Below are 18,775 nucleotides of genomic sequence, written 5' to 3'. Positions count from 1 at the left end.
CTCAAAAAACAATCAAACCAGAAGGAGGGGATAACAAGACACAGGTGGGAACAATGATGGGATAACGAGACAATTGAAAACAATCATACAATTAACAGGGGGGAGCAGGACACAAAACAGAAGTGCCGCCATCTGGCGGCCCAACAAGGGAAACACAGACAGGAAAACAGGACCATGACAGAGGTGATCGTATCAACTTGAGATGTAGTCTGTGTGCTCTGATCGGGATGCAATGTGAGTCAAGTCATTCTAATTCTTCTTTTCCAATCATTCAATAAGTTAAGTGTTTTCTCAATTTAATTAGTAGCAAGAGGAATGAATAGGCCTACATATATACTAATTTGTGGCAAGGCATCAATTAGTAAATAAGATAATTAATTAATTGATAAGAAGCAAGTAATTACAATTTATCAGGCGTTCATCCGTCTATACAACTGGATACACAGAAATAATTCAGGTTAAGTAGACCAACCTTGCTCCCCACCTGGGAATTAAACATAAAACTTTTCAGTTACAAACCCTATTCCCTAACGCTAACCTATATTATAATCTACTACACTGTTACCCTAACAAGTTGAATTGCATAGGCCTACTTCTATATTGATTTAAAGATTTTATTTCATAATGTAGCCTACTTCTTTCACTATTTGTTTATTGTCATTTTAAATTTGTTAATTTATGCATTTATTGTCAGGTTTAGTCTTGCCACAATTTTTTTTAAAAAGGCGCATTAAAATCTGAAAGGCAGTAGTGTATTATGGTAAAGAGGTAGCTTCTGAAGCTTGTGTTGACTTTAGCTACTTGAGCTACTATCCAGAAATATTTTCGTCTTGAGTAATGTTGAGATGAAAGGATTTTAAGTCATGTATTGTGTTTTCAAAGATTAATGTCAAAAAAGCACATTCCCAGCACCATTAAAATGGAAGGTCCACTTTTATTGAGACGATAGGCTTATCAAACCCACCCTGTTTATCTAATCAAAAAGTCTTGAAATGACTGCACAAAAGTTGCTGCAGAATTCAGGATGCTCAGCATCAGAGTGTTTTCTTTTGGATGTGTTTGTTACAGTTGGGTCCATTAAGGTGAAAAATAAATAACCATGACCAAGCTGCTTTCATTAACAAAAAGCAGACGGTCTCCAGCCATCCATTTCCTATGCCTGGTTATACCACGGACAAGCTGCAAACGAAACCCAAACCCTGAAACTGTAGATACTTTTTACTGCTGCAATTTTCCTCCAAGTCAACCACGTTTTCTTGCTTCAGCTTCTTCCGGATTGCCAGCAGAATACACGCTCGCTACGTAGTCCGACCCCGTCACCTCCTCTTTGACAAACGACTTTGTCACCACCCCCCTGTCACCATCCCCACCCCCGCCCCATCCCACAGGTTGCAGCGAGGGGGTACTTGGGGTCTGGGTGTGAATGCGTGAGTGAATGGTGTGAGTTCCCTGCGATGGACTGGTGACCTGTCCAGGTTTTATTACAAACTCTTGCCCCAATGCATGCTGGGATAGGCCCCAGAAAACCCCCCCCCACCCCCCCGACCCTGACCAGGAATAAGCAGGTTAGCTGATGGATTGGTCGATCATTTTCAACATCCCCTGGCAGGTATCAGTGAAGTTGCAGATCCTGGAAACGCCTTCGAGGATAATAGACCTATTTCGTGTTGTCAATCCACAGGCTCGCTTTTGAAAAACAAGATAAATAATTAAATGCTTTTGTGTAAATCTGTTCCTTTCATTAAAAATAATTGCCTCATTCATTTTCAGAAGACGTACTGGTGCACATCCTATAATTATCATGGAAGCCAAGTGAGGAAAATCAAACCTGACCAGACAGACGTCAAGATCTGCATTTCCATTTTTAAGTACGGAGTGAATGGTATTATCCAGTACAACATACACACTGTTCTTACATACAATTTGTTCACAACAGCAAGAAGCAATTCAGTTCACATTGTAGAATAACAAATACAGGTAAAAGGTGCACAAATTTTGAGAAAATACATAACAGACAGAGATTGCCAGTGTGTCATAGATGGGCATTAGCGCGATTATTGTATATTTTCCGGGTAAAAATCCTACAAGTTGTTTGCTCAAGGTTATCATGTCTCTCATCCTTGCTTTTGGGAACATGTCGGAGGAAATCCAGCTCTGCGCTAAAATGGCGCTGAACTGCGACCGGCCCACAGGTGGCGCCAGCTGCCCACAGAGAGGTCTTCCAGGGCACTGTTTGGTGGAGGAAGGAGCTGGATTGGCTCCAGCAAAGGGAGTTCTCGGCCCAAATGCAATTACACCTGCGGCGCAGTCTAGACTTGCCATCAGACAGACGGAGATAGCACGGACCATCCCACACGTTGCCGTCCCCCGCCCAGAACTGCTCTGACGAATCCAACCTTCCCTCTGATAGAGAGGTTAATGAACGGTGGCGCACTGCAATTTTGCGCAGAAAGACAAGCCTGAACGCCCTCTGGGACAGGCCTGAACGCCCTCTGGACCTGAACCCCCTCTGGGACAGGCCTGAGCGCCCTCTGGGACAGGCCTGAACGCCCTCTGGACCTGAACGCCCTCTGGGACAGGCCTGAACGCCCTCTGGACCTGAACACCCTCTGGGACAGGCCTGAGCGCCCTCTGGGACAGGCCTGAACGCCCTCTGGGACAGACCTGAACGCCCTCTGGGACAGCCCTGAACGCCCTCTGGATCTGAACGCCCTCTGGGACAGGCCTGAGCGCCCTCTGGACCTGAACGCCCTCTGGGACAGGCCTGAGCGCCCTCTGGACCTGAACGCCCTCTGGGACAGGCCTGAACGCCCTCTGGACCTGAACGCCCTCTGGGACAGGCCTGAGCGCCCTCTGGACCTGAACGCCCTCTGGGACAGGCCTGAGCGCCCTCTGGACCTGAACGCCCTCTGGACCTGAACGCCCTCTGGGACAGGCCTGAACGCCCTCTGGGAAAAGCCTGAACGCCCTCTGGACCTGAACGCCCTCTGGGACAGGCCTGAACGCCCTCTGGACGTACTGCGATGTTGGATCTGCCACATCGCGTCACAGCGTGTGGGACGATCGGATCAGACCACCTTCACCTCCATCACCTGAGAGAAAAAAGAGGGAACTGGAGAACATTTTTAGGGGGATCGGGGGTTCAGTTTGTCATCGATCTTGCTTTGACTGAGGAGAGGTCCCCGGGTCATTGGATTGAAAGGCTATAGCAATTTGATTTGGAACAAGGATGCGCCAATTTCATTATTAGGCACGGAAAATTGGCATAAAAAACAGCAATATTTATGCACATGTATTTATTTGTGTACATGTGTTCACAGTACATATACAGTATATGTGTGAGTATGTATAGGTTTACAGGAATTCCCACAGGTACTTGCATTTTGAACCACATGTCATCTGGGCTGGTGTAGAGCGGTTTCTGTGCAAATATAACTCTTGGGAGCCTGATTTATATGCCACACTCCGGTATTAGTATATATCATGTAAAAAAAAGCCAACAAGATGACTGAAAAGGCACCCCAAAATAAACTAACCAAACGGAAGGACACGGTCATAAAGCGACTGAAAAGTATGCAAATAGCGCCGCCTTCTGGCCAATTACGCGAATACTCAGTGAACTGAATATTGATAACTGAAATTGATTGAACTGAATACATTTTTTAAATTCCTATACTGGAACATAAGTAATATTGTTTGACTTCAATATTTTTGTGTTGTTCTAACTTCTAATAGTAAAATAAGGGTTGTATTGTTTTTGAGCCACACGGGAATATTGATCATATTAAGGACACACACATTTTTTTAAACCTCTGAAGAATTACTAATAAATGTCAACAAATGATTTGATACCGGTATTTATAAAAACGTGAGTCCTGGGCGCGAAAACTGGAAATTATTCAGCTGTGTTGCGCCGGCTCCTAAGTTTAGTTGCACTGAACTTGTTCCACCAACCGAACACAGTTGTGTGGGTGCAATATGTTACCGTCACAAACCCGTGACCGCGGAACGTACCGACGAACCTGAGGCATTTTGAATCACCAGCATATTGTGACCACAGCATTTAATTACAGAGTGAAACTGCATAGCTATGTCTGCTACTAGTTTCCTTACTCGTACCCGGTGCGACCAAGATGATCTCTGAACGTGTTTTACTGTAGCTTCCCAAACACTGCAACGTCACTGTTTCAAGCCACTAAAAAACTACAGTAGAAAAAAACTGGTTAGTAAAAAAAAACCAATCGCAGTGGAGCTACCGCATGCTTTGAAAACGATTGTCATACCAGTGATCCAATAGAAACCACCGTTAGAATCTTGTTGACCAATTAAGTTGGGACAGGGCGGGGTGACCGGGTCTTGGTACTTTCCTTCCGGAGTACTAATTTATTTCAATGTGAAGATCGAGAAAATGTAAGGGACGTTAGGAGGGCAGTTTTTTGTTTTATAAATTACACAGGGTTGACAAATTTAAGATACAGGGTTTACTGATGTGACGCTGCACACTCCGGCACGGTAGGTGGCGGTATGCACCTTTAAAGCTGGGGTACAATCCGCCAACAAATCCCACAGAAGAAGTTCGAGAAAATGGATAGCAACGAGCACCGAGGTCAGTAAGGCAGTACATGACGCCTTTAACTTGGCGGTGTTCGTTCATCTCCTTCAAAAGTATCCAAAAGATGTTCGTCATCAACGTAGAACCTACTAAACATCATTTCCGCGCCGCGGACAGACCATGTGTAGCTTATGGTGTTAATGTCACGGCAGTGTGATCGTTAACACTCAATATTTTCCTGGTAGCAAGCTACTAGCTGTTTACTCGCTTTCCATTTTAAATATTTCTGCAGCAAAACATTTGCACGCCTTTGACCCATGTTGCGACTTTCGTAGCGAGCAAGTTAAGTTACCCATTTGATAGTTGAGTTAGTCAACACAAAGCTTTTACGTTATCCAGCTAGTACTAATAAGTAGCCAACACAAGTTGGACATTGATGGACATAAACCCAATCCTCTGTTTCTAGCTAACTGTTAGCATTTGCTTTTGTGTGCAGTGAATACACTTTCTAGCAAATGTTTTGAGCGGTTAGTTAAGAAGATTTGAACAGAATCCAGAAGTGGGCAGAAACGTGGCAAATGAAATTTAATATAACTGAATGTAAAGTTCTACATGTGGCAGGATTACTTTATGGGTGGTACAAAATTACAATGTGCACATGTTAAAAAAGACTTGGGAATAATAGTTGATCAAAGCCTATTAGGGTCTGGTCAATGTGCTGTAGCAGTAGTAAAAAAAAAAAGCCAACAGGATGCTGGGATACATAGCCAGGAGTATTCAGTATAAATCTAAGGAGATCATACTCACCCAATACATTACCCTTGTCAGACCGCACTTAGAGTTTCTGTCCAGCTAGAGACTAGCTAATAAATATAGCTTTGACCAGCCAGAGACCAGCTACAGACCAGTTCTGACCAGCTTTGGCCAGCCACAGACCAGTTATGACCAGCATTGATCAGCCACCGACCAGCTAGAGACCAGCCACAGACCAGCTAGAAGTGTCAAACACAGGCTGAACCATCGTAAACACAGCTGAGAATCCCAGCCAGTTTGAGGACTCTGTTCTTTTTTAACCCCGTGTGTGCAGGTTATGAGGGCTATAACTGCTACAGCACCGGCAGCAGTACCCCCGCATCTGTGGGGCCCTACACCTTCAGCGGGTCCTGGGGGGCCACAAAGCCCGGTGTTGGGGGGGGTGCGGTCGGTGGGGCTCCCGGCAACGGCGGGAAGCATTCCGAGAGCCCGGACTCCATCATCGCCAAAATCAACCAGCGCCTGGACCTGCTGTCCCGGGACAACGGGGGGAAAGAGAGCCAGGAAAGGTGAGAACGCGCTTAGACAGACAGACACACACACACACACACTCATACATGCACACGCATGCACACTTACACACACACATGCGTGCGCACACACACACACACACTTATACACACACACACACACTCATACACGCACACGCATGCACACTTACACACACACACATGGCGCGCGCATGCACACACATATATACACACACGCACACTCACACTTATACAGACACACGTACACACGCCTGCATATGTTTCCCTGGCAGTCGGAATCTGATGATGTGCATTAAGAGATCACGCTACTGCGTGTCGTCATTTTGACACAACTGCGTTGTGTCCAGAGCATTTTTAGAGCGGGGTATTTCTGACCTACCCCCTCGCCCCCCCCCCCAGCTCCTTCAGTTTTGAGGCCTTCCAGTCCTACATGGCGGCCGATACTGAGCCGTACCGCTACAGCGAGGAGACGACCGGGACCGGGGAGCGCACAGGGGAACTGCCACAGACCCCCGAAAACCACACCCCCAGCCGGCCGGGCAAGGGTGGGGGCGGCCGGCGAGGGCAAGGTGGGGGCCCAGGGGGTAACAAAACCAGGGGCGGGGGCAACCGAGGGGGCGGGAGAGGAGGGTTCTCCCAACGAGAATTAGAAAGCCTAGAATACAATGAAATTAGGAGCACTGCTCCTGATCAGTACAATTAAAAGACACAGAGAAACAAAATCTAAACAAAACAACCGCAGTGAACAAACCACCACAGCCAACAACACAGGTTCTAAAATAATAAGTAAAATAAATAAATAGTGTAATTTAGCACTAGAATAAGTGTACTTGTACCGCACCTCCTTCTGGCCAATTATAGGCCTACACATATTTAGGGAACTGAATATAGATAACTGAAATGAATTGAACTGATTATATTTATATTATCCTATACTGGAATATAAGGTAATTATGTTTTACTTCAATATTTTTTAGTTATTCTAATACTAAAATAAGGGTTGTATTGTTTTTGAGCCACGCGGGAATATTGCTCATATTAAGGACACACACTTTTTTTTTTTTTAATTCTGAAGAATTACTAACAAACGTCAACAAAATTATTTGATACCGGCATTTATAAATATGATTCACGGACTTCTTACGTGAGTCCTGGGCACGAAAACTTGAAATTATTCAGCTGTGTTGCGCCGGCTCCTAAGTTTAGTTGCACCGAACTTGTTCCACCAACAGAACACAGTTATGTGGGTGCAGTATGTTACCGTCACAAACCCGTGACCGCGGAACGTACCGACGAACCTGAGGCATTTTGAATCACAAGCATATTGTGACCACAGCATTTAATTACAGAGTGAAACTGCATAGCTATTTCTGCCACTGGTTTCCTTACTCGTACCCGGTGCGACCAAGATGATCTCTGAACGTGCTTTACTGTAGCTTCCCAAACACTGCAACGTCACCGTTTTAGCCAATAGAAAACTACATAAGAAAAAGAAACGAAAAAAACCAATCACAGTGGAGCTACCACACGCTTTGAAAACGATTGTCATATCAGTGGTCCAATTGAAACCACTATTAGAAGCTTGTTGACCAATTATGTTTGGACAGGGCGGGGTGACCGGGTCTTGGTACTTTTCTTCCGGAGTACTAATTTATTTCAATGGGAAGATCGAGAAAATGGATAGCAACGAGCACCGAGGTCAGTAAGGCACTACATGACGCATTTAACTTGGCGGTGTTCGTTGATCTCCTTCAAAAGTAACCAAAAGCTGTTCGTCATCAACGTAGAACCTGCTAAACATCATTTCCGTGGACAGATCATGTGTAGCTTATGATGTTAATGTCACGGCAGTGTGATCGTTAACACTCAATATTTGCCTGGTAGCAAGCGGCTAGCTGGCTACGCACTTTCCATTTAAAATGTTTCTGCAGCAAAACATTTGCACGCTTTGGGCTCGTTCTGCGACTTTCGTAGCGAGCAAGCCAAGTTACCCATTTGATGGTTGACGTTAGTCACGACGAAAACTGTTTTAAGTTATTCAGCTAGTACTAATAAGTAGCCAACACAAGTTGGACATTGATGGACGTAAACCTAATCCTCGGTTTGTAGCTAACGGTTAGGCTTTGCTTTTGTGTGCTGTGATGCTGCAGTGAATAAACTTTCTAGCAAATGTTTTGAGTGACAACGTTTGGTTAGTTAAGTGGTTGTGATGATGAAAACAACCATTCATGTCCACTAGTTCTCACACACAATCACATCGATCATTTGTTCACAGAATGTGTGTTGTAGTCTTCTGGCATCTTAACTAAGTTAGGCACCCAGCTAATGTTTATATTCTTGGCACTTATGGTGACACGTTAGTGTGCTGTCATCATGACCTGGGCTGTCTGCGCTTATTTCGGCTGTCTACTAGCCAGCTGGCTTGTTGATTGACCATCATTTTTTTCAGGAGTTGTAGAAAGCAAGTAAACTGGCGAGGTAGACGGATAGTTCACTGGCTTGGCTTACCTCCTTTGTGCGCAACTGCCATTTTGAAGCGCGTGTATTTTATAGTAATTCACAGTAATTTATCCCGTCCTCTTATACAGGGCCAGTTATGTTCTTATGTCAGCCTTACGTTCAGCGCTGAATATAGACTAGCTCCATATTTCTGTGAGCTCATATTCATCCTGTCCTACATAACTACATCTTTCCGACGTTTTCTTTCGACGCTTTAATGTTAATTTGCTGTACAACGCTGAACCGTCTATAAAAGTTTCCGAATTTGCAATAATTGATAATGAGCCATTAACGTGTATCAGTCTTTGGTATCAGCACAATTACCAGCTATCCCCTGTGTGCCTAAATCAGAGTTTACATCCAAGGACTCCCTGGAAAAGAGGGGACAGGACACACCTGCAGAATGTGTGCTGTTTAAAAATAATTTTTCATTTTATTGAGTTATTTATCTCCCTGGTAATATGGCTTGCAATTGTTTTCAGGTCTGCCCTGCTGAAATTTCCATCTTAAACCAGCCTAAGCTGTGCTTTCGAGACTTCTTGATAGCCAACCAGCTAGAGACCAGCTTTGGCCAGCCACAGACTCTCTGTTCTTTTTTAACCCCGTGTGTGCAGGTTATGAGGGCTATGACTGCTACAGCACCGGCAGCAGTACCCCCGCATCCGTGGGGCCCTACACCTTCAGCGGGTCCTGGGGGGCCACAAAGCCCGGTGTTGGGGGGGGTGCGGTCGGTGGGGCTCCCGGCAACGGCGGGAAGCATTCCGAGAGCCCGGACTCCATCATCGCCAAAATCAACCAGCGCCTGGACCTGCTGTCCCGGGACAACGGGGGGAAAGAGAGCCAGGAAAGGTGAGAACGCGCTTAGACACACACACTCACGCACACGCATGCACACTTACACACACACACACACACGGCGCACACTCACACTTATACAGACACACGTACACACACCTGCTTATGTTTCCCTGGCAGTCGGAATCTGATGATGTGCATTAAGAGATCACGCTACTGCGTGTCGTCATTTTGACACAACAGCATTGTGTCCAGAGCATTTTTAGAGCAGGGTATTTCTGACCTGCCCCCTCGCCCCCCCTTCCCCCCCCCCAGCTCCTTCAGTTTTGAGGCCTTCCAGTCCTACATGGCGGCCGATACTGAGCCTTACCGCTACAGTGAGGAGACGACCGGGACCGGGGAGCGCACAGGGGAACCGCCACAGACCCCCGAAAACCACACCCCCAGCCGGCCGGGCAAGGGTGGGGGCGGCCGGCGAGGGCAAGGTGGGGGCCCAGGGGGTAACAAAACCAGGGGCGGGGGCAACCGAGGGGGCGGGAGAGGAGGGTTCTCCCAACAAGGCCAGCGACGGAGTGGAGGGGGAGGAGGAGGGGGTGGGGTAGGAGGAGGAGGAGGAGGAGGAGGAGGGGGCGGGGGAGGGGGTGTGGGAGGAGTAGGAGGAGGAGGGGGTGGGGGAGCGGGGGGTGGAGGGGGTTACTACCACTACAGAGAGGGTCCCCTGGCCTCCCACTACCACCCCCACTACCCCCCGGCCCCCGACCCCTACACGCGATACGGAGTGCCCCCGCCGCACCCCCCCTCCTCCTCCGAGCGTCTGTCCGCCCGCTGGAACGAACTCAACTACATGGGGCCCCACCCTGGCATGGGGCCCCAACCTGGCATGGGGCCCCGGGGGCCCGGCCGGCTGCCCCCTCTTCCCCCCGGCCGCCACCTCCCCCGCCCGACTACCACCCGGCATGCCCGGCCCCGCGCCCCACCACCCCCTGCCGCCCCACGGCATGATGGGAGGGCGCTACCCGCCCTTCGCCCCCTACACCCCCTACGGGCCCTCCGGGGGCCCCGGGCCCTGGCAGAGACCCGGGAGGAAGCGGACGCGCTCGGAGAGAGAAGGCAAGGTGAGTGGGGCATGATGGGAAGGATTGGGAAGGGCATGCCGATGTCTTGAAGGGTCTTCGCCTGGTAACATTACTGCCCGCCAGCTGGACCCTTCAGAGTGTGTACTGAGCGTTGCCCCTGGAAACCTTAAGCTTCTTCGCAATTTCTTTCCTGGAAATGAACTTGCTACAAAATGTTTACTTGGCTCCACCCATCTAAGCCTAACTCTTCCTCCTTCGCCATATTTTTTTCAACGTTAGTGCCTATTTTACTAACACTACAGGCTCATGGTATTAGGCGCTTTAAACAAACTTTAGGTAGATAAGATTTCAGTTGAGCTCCATCTCCACCTCCCTCCCACCCCTCCACCTCCTGCTTTGGAGAATGATTGGAGAGACTTCCAATAATTTGTTTAATTGTAATTAAAGCCAAAGGAGGCTATTTTGTGGAAAGTAGTCTGAGGCTATGTTTAAGTAATGTGGCCTAATACTTTTGGCCTGTATTGTATACCACATATTATATTATTTGTTTTCATTAAGCTATAAATTAGGATTTTTATTAATTCTGTGCTGACATTTTTTCCAAGAAGACCATGTGCTTCAAAGTTGGAAAATTTAGGAGCCCACGAATGCATCCTAATTTTAGTAGGCAAATGCCCCTGGAATGGGAGCACTGCAGAACCCTGTATTCTTTTGTTCTTGGCAGAACTGGTCTTGTAGTTGAGCTTTGCAATGCAGATCTAGCATTTGTCTGGCAGGGACATCACGAACTAGACTGGGCAAGAAATTACATTTATTAAGCAGACGCTTTTATCTGAAGCGATGTGCAATAAGTGCATACCGAAGGTCCTTGGAACAACTGCTGAACGCAGGTCTGTTAAGGTACACTGAACTGAACTATGGGAGCTTGAGGCAATGAAGTCATATAAATGTGTACACTACCCTTCAAGATAAATATAAAGTTTACAAACTTAATTGATAAATGCAAGAGGAATACGTGTGAGTATTTGTATTCAATTAATAATGATATCGATGTTGACAGGCGGTGGCAAGCATGGTGACAGATGATTCAGATTTGCTTTTTACATTAGACAGGACTGGAGTTCCTCCTAATTAGGCTGTCAGAAGTTATTTGATTAGCAGAAGCTGTTTGCCCTGCTGTGTAGCAGCCGGAATACAAACAAACAGACAGACAGGAACTGCACTTGAAAGATGAGGGTGTGATGAGGTGACTGTGTGTGTGTGTTTGTATGTGTGTGTGTGTGTGCGTGCATGCATGTGTGTGTGTGTGTCTGTGAGTACGTACGTGCGTGCGAGCATGTGTGTGTGTATGTGCGTGTGTGTGTGTGTGTATCTATGAGTGTGTGTGTGCGTATAAGTGTGTGTGTGTCTGTGAGTACGTGCCTGTGTGTGTGTGTGTGCGTGCGTGCGTGTGTGTGTGTATAAGTGTGTGTGTGTGTGTGTGTGTATGTATGAGTGTGTGTGTGTGCGTATAAGTGTGTGTGTATGTGTGTGTGGTGTGTGTGTCTGTGAGACGGCGTGCGTGCGAGCGTGTGTGTATGTGCGTGTGTGTGTGTGTGTATGTATGAGTGTGTGTGCGCGTATAAGTGTGTGTGTACCCGTGTGCAGCTAAGCGTTGGCTCTCTCGCTGTCTGGGCAGAAGGGGAGAGGCGGCGGCGGCGGCGGCGGCAAGAACAGCGACGAGAAGAAGAAACAACGCCGAGCGGAGTCTGAGGGGGAGGAGTCAGAGCACAGTAAGATACACACACACACACACCCACACACACACACACACTCACACACACACACACACACACGCTCACACACACACACACACACACCACACCACACACCACACACACACACACCACGCACACACAGCAGCCACACCACACACACACACACACACACACACACACACACACACACACACACAGGCACTCATGCGCATACACACGCAGCTCACACACACACACACACAAACACAGTCTCAGGCAGAGTGAGAGGAATGCTGGCTCTGTGCTGACTCTTTCACAGATAGAGCTGCCCTCGTGCTGAAGGCTCATTGCTGTTATAATGCCTAACGGCGCCTGAGGCTTGCAGGTCATTCAGGAGCTGACAGGAGCTCAGCGTGAGGAAGCAGTGCTTTACTGCCTTATCACATAAAATGGCCGATTCAGTTTCCATTTCACTTTCAGAGGAAGACGATGACGACAATGGTGATGGGGTGAGTGTTAACCATGATAAATAATAAGTTAAATCTCAGGTAAAGTCTTTTTTTTTTTGTCGGTTTGTTTCAATAAATACACGTAGACAGCACAGTGGTCGTCAAAAGGAATGGGCTGGTAATGATAATATTGGATATTCAGTATAGAAAATATTGATCCAGCAGCGGCATTTCTGTAATGTTTCGCTGGTTGCACCTGTGGCCAGGTGCAGCTGGGCGGAGCTATAGTCTGGTTGGATAAAGTGCAAGCAAATCAGATTTTGAGTTGAGCAAATTTCTTTCTGCAGGTGCCAGAGGAGGGGACAGGGGAAGAGGTGGAAAAGAAACAGAGGGGTAAGCAATTTTAGGGAAATAATTTCCCCAACCCGCCATCCTTTCATAGTGACCCAGGCTGGATCCTGTGTCTTGGGTCACCGGGTCAAAATGCCTCTCCTGACTGTTTCACCCCAACTGTTGCTTTTCTCCTCTGGTTTAGCGCTTTATTCCCAGTTCACCCAGTTTTCTCCTTTTCATCCTCCACGGCAGTTGGGGGTGAGGAAGAGGTGGAGGAAGAGCCGAAGAAGAAGAGCAGAGGGCGCCGGAGTAAAGAGAAACAGCAGAAAGAGAGGTAGAGACGACGGCCGCCCCAGATCGAGAGGCCCCACCGCGCGCGGACGCAGCGATTCGCCGTTCCCTCGACACCGTCGCACCAATAGGAATGCTCGACCTTTCAGGGGGGGCGGGGACGGGGGAGGAAGGATTTACTGTAACAATGAGAAGCCCCCACAAACAACCAGTAGTTTTGACGACAGAAGAAACAACATTAATTCCTTCCCCCCCCCTCTTCTCCTACCACCCTCGCCCTCTTTCTCTTCCCCCTCCTTCCCCACCCCTCCCCTCTCAGGTCCAAGATGCTGTTCGCCTGCTCGCTCTGCAAGTTCAGGACGGCGGATGAGTCGGAGATCAGCGGCCACCTGGAGAGCCGGCTGCACAAGGAGATCATCAGCTTCCTGGAGAGCAGGATGCCCGAGGGGACCACCAAGTTCCTGCAGGTAGGGGGAGGGGCCAGCGCCGTGCGCTTCCTGTTTGTGAGCTTATCGCTGGAAACAGGAAGTGGTAACAGCAAAGTGGAGGTTTTTTTTTATAATCATGTGAGTAAAGGGTACTTTAGGGTATATCCACCATACATTTTGAAGCGTTTAATGTGTTTTTCTGTTTTAATGGAGCAGGGTTAGTGATGTCATTGGGATATCGTGTCTTCAACTATAGCGACCTGAAATCAGGAGACCAATCCCGACTGACTGACGTTGTCTGACCTTCTTTTTGTCTGTCGTTCTTCTTGTCCACTTTCCCTCTTCCTCCTCCTCTCCCTCTTTCTCCTGTGAAGGAGTATACAGTGTATCGGAACAAGAAGATTCTGAAGAAGAGACAGGATGTGTTTGATAAGGATGGACAGAGACCAGACCCTTTCAGAGGTAAATCACACACACACACACACAATCACAGGCATGTACATATTTTTCTTTTGCTTCACTTTTTAGTCCTTCTGTCCATCTACATATAAGCCACGCACTGAATATGCCTGTACCCTTCTCATGGCTAACTGCTGAAGCTAAGCAGCCATGCCACCCTGTACCATTCTCATGGCTGTCCCCCTGTCCCTCCGTCCCCTGTCCCCCTCTATCTCTGTCCCTCTGTCCCCCTGTCCCCCTGTCCCCTGTCCCGCAGACTTGGCGCAGGATGAGTTCTGCCGGCGCATTGAGGCGGCGCACTGCATGGCGTGTGACATGGTGATCCCGGGCCAGCACCACCTGCTGCAGCAGCACCTCGCCTCCAAGGAGCACCAGAGGAACCGCAAGGTAACCACGGCGACCGGCACGCAGGGGCTTGCTGCAGAACCTGCACAGGAGCGCACACGCACCGGAGAGCGCATGCACAGGAGCGCGCACGCACCGGAGAGCGCATGCACAGGAGAGCGCACGTACAGGAGAGCGCATGTGCATCTCTTTATGTACTCTGTCTGTTTTTCTGTTATAGGCCATCACTGACCAGTTCAAGATGTCCAGTGTGCAAATAGCCAAGAGCATCCTGAGCAACAAGAACATCAGCGACATGATGGAGAAACATTTAAGGGTATGAGTTGCACACACACATGCGCACGCATGCACACACACACACCCACACATGCGCATGCATGCACACACACACACCCACACATGCGCATGCATGCACACACACACACCCACACATGCGCACGCATGCACACACACACACCCACACATGCGCATGCATGCACACACACACACACCCACATGCACGCATGCACACACACACACCCACACATGCGCATGCATGCACACACACACACCCACACATGCGCACGCATGCACACACACAGGCACGCGCACGCATGCACACACACACACACACACACACACACACACACCATCCAGGTTCCTATCCTCCAATCACATTCAAACATACACATGACCCAGGTCACTTTTTTGTGTGTAACTTTTCCCTCAATGTCATGTCAGTGGTTCATCTCAGTGTTGCATATGGCAGCCTTGGCTCATGGAGGATTTATGCAGTCCTTATGTCCAGAAAAATCCCCCCAAAAACGTGCGGTCCAGGTAACATTATTCACATGCAGCGTCCTGTAACCCCCCCAGGGAGAAGACCCCTTCACGGAAGAGGTGGAGGAGGAGGGCGCGGCACCAGCGGGCGAAGGAACGAGTGAAAAAGAGCGAGAGACGGAGGGAGCGGGAGGGGCGAGCGATGTAGCGGAGACGAGTACAGAGGACATCCTACAGGGAGGGGGGGTGGAGGGCAACGGGGAGGGGGAGGGGCAGGTGGGGGGAGAAGGGGAGGGAGAGGGGCAGGTGGGGGGAGAAGGGGAGGTGGGGGGAGAAGAAGAGGGGTACTCAGAAAATGATATAGAAGAGGAGGAGGATGAAGATGAGGAGAATCCAATGGCCTAGTGGGGTAGATGGGATTCTGCCCTGTTTGTTTTTTTTTTTTTTTTAGTTTAGTCCTGTCCTCTGCCGGCTGTTTTGAACTGTCGTTTGTTTGGAACGGCCTTCTGGGAGTTCCGGTAGCTGGAGGTGCGGTGTGAGGAGGGAGCGGCGTTTCCACAGTCCGTACGGTGTCGCTGTTTCCCCTGGAGACGGCCTTCGCGTCCGCCGCCACCACCGCCGCCGCTGCTTCTGGGTTTTATGAAGGTTCTGGGGTCCGGGGTCCGGAGCCGGGTTTCGTCCGCTCTCCAGGGCACTGGGAGATCTCCGGTCGATTCAGGGCGGACGTCTGTCGCTGTTGGACGGGTGATTTATGGCCGGAAGGTTCTCTGCAGCGTTCTCCAGAAGTATTTCACCTGGAAAAGGTGGATGTATTTCACCTGGATGCCTACAGGGTTATTTAATAAAGCAGAATTAAGTTTGCCAGCAACTGTCAGAAGTACTTTTGAATGAATTTAGGATTTCATCCAGTTTGTGTGCTAACCGCCTGACGTCCAGATACAACACTGCAGCTTTGTGTTTTTTTTTTATTTTTTTTTTAAATATTGCTGTTTGCAGTTTTCTGGAAGAGGAGCGTTTGGTTCAGTTTCTGGGTTTTCTATGCAGAGAGTAATGCATTATTATGACGATAATCGTAGTCTTTCCAGTTCTACTTGTACCAAAACTGCGTTTGAGTGTCCCAAGTGGCAAGGTTTGTAAATATGAGATGTAAATAAGGTAAAATTTGTCCAGTTTGCATAAAAAAGACCATTCTTATAATTTAACTATTTTATGGAGTTGCTCAGAACAGGAACCAGGAGACTAAATAGTCCTAATTTTCTCTTTTTGTTCAGTTGTTTATCCATAACTGCTGAGCTACACGTCTTCACTGAGAATATTATTTTGTCTCACTTTCAGCTGATTCCCCACATTATGCACATGCAGTAAGAACGTGGCTGAGAACAGGTCAGTCGAGAGATTTAGGGCCCTATTCGTGTATTGTAGGTTTTCATCTCACTTGTGCACTGGTTTCTGTTCATTTCACACGCTGGCAAATCCATGGTGTTGTGCTCTAAGTGAACAGTATGAAAGCTAAAAGCTATACGTTGCCAAATTAGTCACTTGGGCTGATTCGATTAAAGACAGAGCAGCAGAGCCACTGTTTCCATTTTCCTTTGGTATGTTTTCAGATGCACTCCTTCCTCTAATTGCACCCGGACAGTTGAAGTGAAAACTTCTGTCCCAAATACGGAGGTGGACGAAACTGGACATGTCCTGGACTTGTACTCTTTCTTTCTTTCTGTTTGCTTTTCTCTCTCTTTCTGAGCCCTTTGACTTCTTCCCTCTTTCAGTTGGGTCAGTTCCTGGAATGTGAACATTGCTACTGTATACTGTTGATTCCTCTACTGTGTACATATACAAAAACATATATACATGAACTAGTGTGTAAATATGTGTATATATGCGCACACTCGCTGGTTAAGTAAATACAAGGAGTGAGTCTTCCCCCTATTTAAAAAAAATAAATTAAATTTCTCTACTTTCAGATGTGAAAATGGAAAAAATAGCCGGCAGTCTTTGCAGCGTTCCCCTGGTTACTGTCCTTAAACAGGGTTTTTTTGGTCTTTGGGTCATTTCATTGGCAGACACATTCGCTGAAGGCCAAAGCCCCGCCCTTGCCATGCACATCAGTTTGAGCCAGCCCCTCTTATTCTAATGCCCTCTGTGAGAAAATAATCGCCTTCCAGAGACGCTTCGCATTTTTATTTTTTTGCACCTTGAGGGCTCGGTTTCAGGCTGTTTGAAATGAACTGTCGACCAGGAAAAGTTCAATAAACAGGGTTGATTTGAAATGATGTTTGCATGGTCTATTTGTGATTAAAGAGACTCACCCTTTGAGGTGTGAGGTCACAGATGTGTGATTAGAAGGCTCTTCACTGAACAGTCCAATGCTGCTGATGTCACGGTCACTACTGGTGACTGACAGCACTGGAGTTCTAGAACACCGATTTAGAATTTTGAAAAAACATTTAGAATAACTTCAAAGAGTTAAGTGAGGATGCTACTTGCCCCAGTGTGTGTTGTCCTGGGTGTGCTTAGACTTCAGCAAAAGCCTTGGAGCTTTTTGAAACCTGATTGTAAATGGCTACTGTGAAAAATGATGTAAGTGGTAAATGCTGGCTTTCGTCACAAGGTGTCATTGTTTCACAAAGCTTGGCCTGAATCTGCCACTGCAGAAGCGCTGTTGAAAGCAGTGTGGGAAGCAGGATAGCAGCCCAAAGGGGACAGAGATAAGGGGAGCGTTTGAATGGAAGCTGATGTATGGACAGCGGGCTGGGAAAATGGCAGATGCAGTCTACCTCCCGCCCCCCCCCCCCCAACTGTGTCCTCAGGGGCTCCCACCTGCTCTGTCTTTTCCTCCTCTCCTTATATGGCATGTGCTGTTACCTGCCCCCTTTCAAGAGGTCAATCATATTTCAACCAATCACAAGGCCGTCTGTCCCCATGCCGCCACCTTGGGGCACTATTTGTTGACATAGATCTGGCAGACGGACAGCCTAAGCGATCCCTCTAAGGGGGCCTAAGTTTAACCTCTCCTCTCTGTTAACCCAATCCATTCCCTCTCCTTTGTAAAAGATCTTTCGTATGCAGTGAGGATCTTGGGCTGGTACACAGTGAGGATCTTGGGCTGGTATGCATTGAGGATCTTGGGCTGGTACACAGTGAGGATCTTGGGCTGCTATGCAGTGAGGCTCTTTGGTTAGGAGCTGTGTCTGGCTGACAGGTGGCCTGGCGACCACATTAAGGTTTGAGGTTTGAAAAAAAAAAACAACTTTTTTCACTTCCTGCAATCCCATAATTAGCAAAACCTCAGCCAACCATAGCCATAAACACAGCTGGCAGAATACCAAGTAAAAGAAACTTAATTTTGATCAAGTGAGTTTTTTTTTATTTTTTTTTATTTTGATAATTGTAAGTAACCGGTCATTTTGACCTCCTCCTACAGTGACATACTTCATACATGTCCGCCGCTTGTCACGAGATCTTTTCTCTGAAGACTGCAGGCCCGCCGCTTGTCACGAGATCTGTTCTCTGAAGACTGCAGGCCCGCCGCTTGTCACAAGATCTTTTCTCTGAAGTCTGCAGGCCCGCAGTTTGTCACGGCCTCCCGCACTTTCCCCTCACAGGAGCCTCATGCCTCCCTGCAGATTTAAACCACGACCTCCAATTACGACACTGGCATTCTGGATGTACGCCTATTTACTTTCTCTGTTTCTGTTTTCCATTGATGGTACATATCAACTAAGCCAACGGTTATAAGCATAAATAAT

General features: G+C 47.9%; 2 protein-coding genes across 2 annotated transcripts; one reads left to right on the top strand and one right to left on the bottom strand.

The window, feature by feature from the left end:
• Window positions 1–1,843: 1,843 nt before the first annotated feature.
• Window positions 1,844–4,031, bottom strand: LOC135244110 (multiple epidermal growth factor-like domains protein 6). The gene is made up of 3 exons (XM_064316309.1): window positions 4,015–4,031; window positions 2,977–3,077; window positions 1,844–2,898 (listed from the first exon to the last, which is right to left on the bottom strand). Exons 1-3 carry the CDS (start codon window positions 4,029–4,031, stop codon window positions 2,033–2,035), a joined length of 984 nt encoding a protein of 327 aa, XP_064172379.1. The 3' UTR covers window positions 1,844–2,032.
• Window positions 4,032–4,584: 553 nt separating this feature from the next.
• Window positions 4,585–17,296, top strand: LOC135244109 (A-kinase anchor protein 8-like). Its single transcript, XM_064316308.1, has 15 exons — window positions 4,585–4,606; window positions 5,640–5,874; window positions 6,256–6,425; window positions 8,970–9,204; window positions 9,466–9,630; window positions 9,962–10,265; window positions 11,905–11,998; window positions 12,443–12,471; window positions 12,759–12,804; window positions 12,997–13,078; window positions 13,355–13,502; window positions 13,838–13,925; window positions 14,179–14,309; window positions 14,488–14,583; window positions 15,123–17,296. Exons 1-15 carry the CDS (start codon window positions 4,585–4,587, stop codon window positions 15,429–15,431), a joined length of 2,154 nt encoding a protein of 717 aa, XP_064172378.1. The 3' UTR covers window positions 15,432–17,296.
• The last annotated feature ends 1,479 nt before the right edge of the window (window positions 17,297–18,775 follow it).

Source organism: Anguilla rostrata, chromosome 17 (assembly GCF_018555375.3).
Source record: "Anguilla rostrata isolate EN2019 chromosome 17, ASM1855537v3, whole genome shotgun sequence".
Taxonomy (NCBI): Eukaryota; Metazoa; Chordata; class Actinopteri; order Anguilliformes; family Anguillidae; genus Anguilla; species Anguilla rostrata.
This window is presented reverse-complemented; position numbering and strand designations above follow the sequence as displayed.

Excerpts from the sequence above, each read along its gene's own strand:
- LOC135244110 (XM_064316309.1), bottom strand. Across the intron at positions 2,899-2,976 it reads CTGTCCCAGAGGGCGTTCAG|GTCCAGAGGGCGCTCAGGCC; the intron begins GTCCAGAGGGCG and ends GAGGGCGTTCAG.
- LOC135244109 (XM_064316308.1), top strand. The coding sequence starts at position 4,585 with ATGGATAGCAACGAGCACCGAG. Across the intron at positions 5,875-6,255 it reads GGGAAAGAGAGCCAGGAAAG|CTCCTTCAGTTTTGAGGCCT; the intron begins GTGAGAACGCGC and ends CCCCCCCCCCAG. Across the intron at positions 13,926-14,178 it reads GAGACCAGACCCTTTCAGAG|ACTTGGCGCAGGATGAGTTC; the intron begins GTAAATCACACA and ends CCTGTCCCGCAG.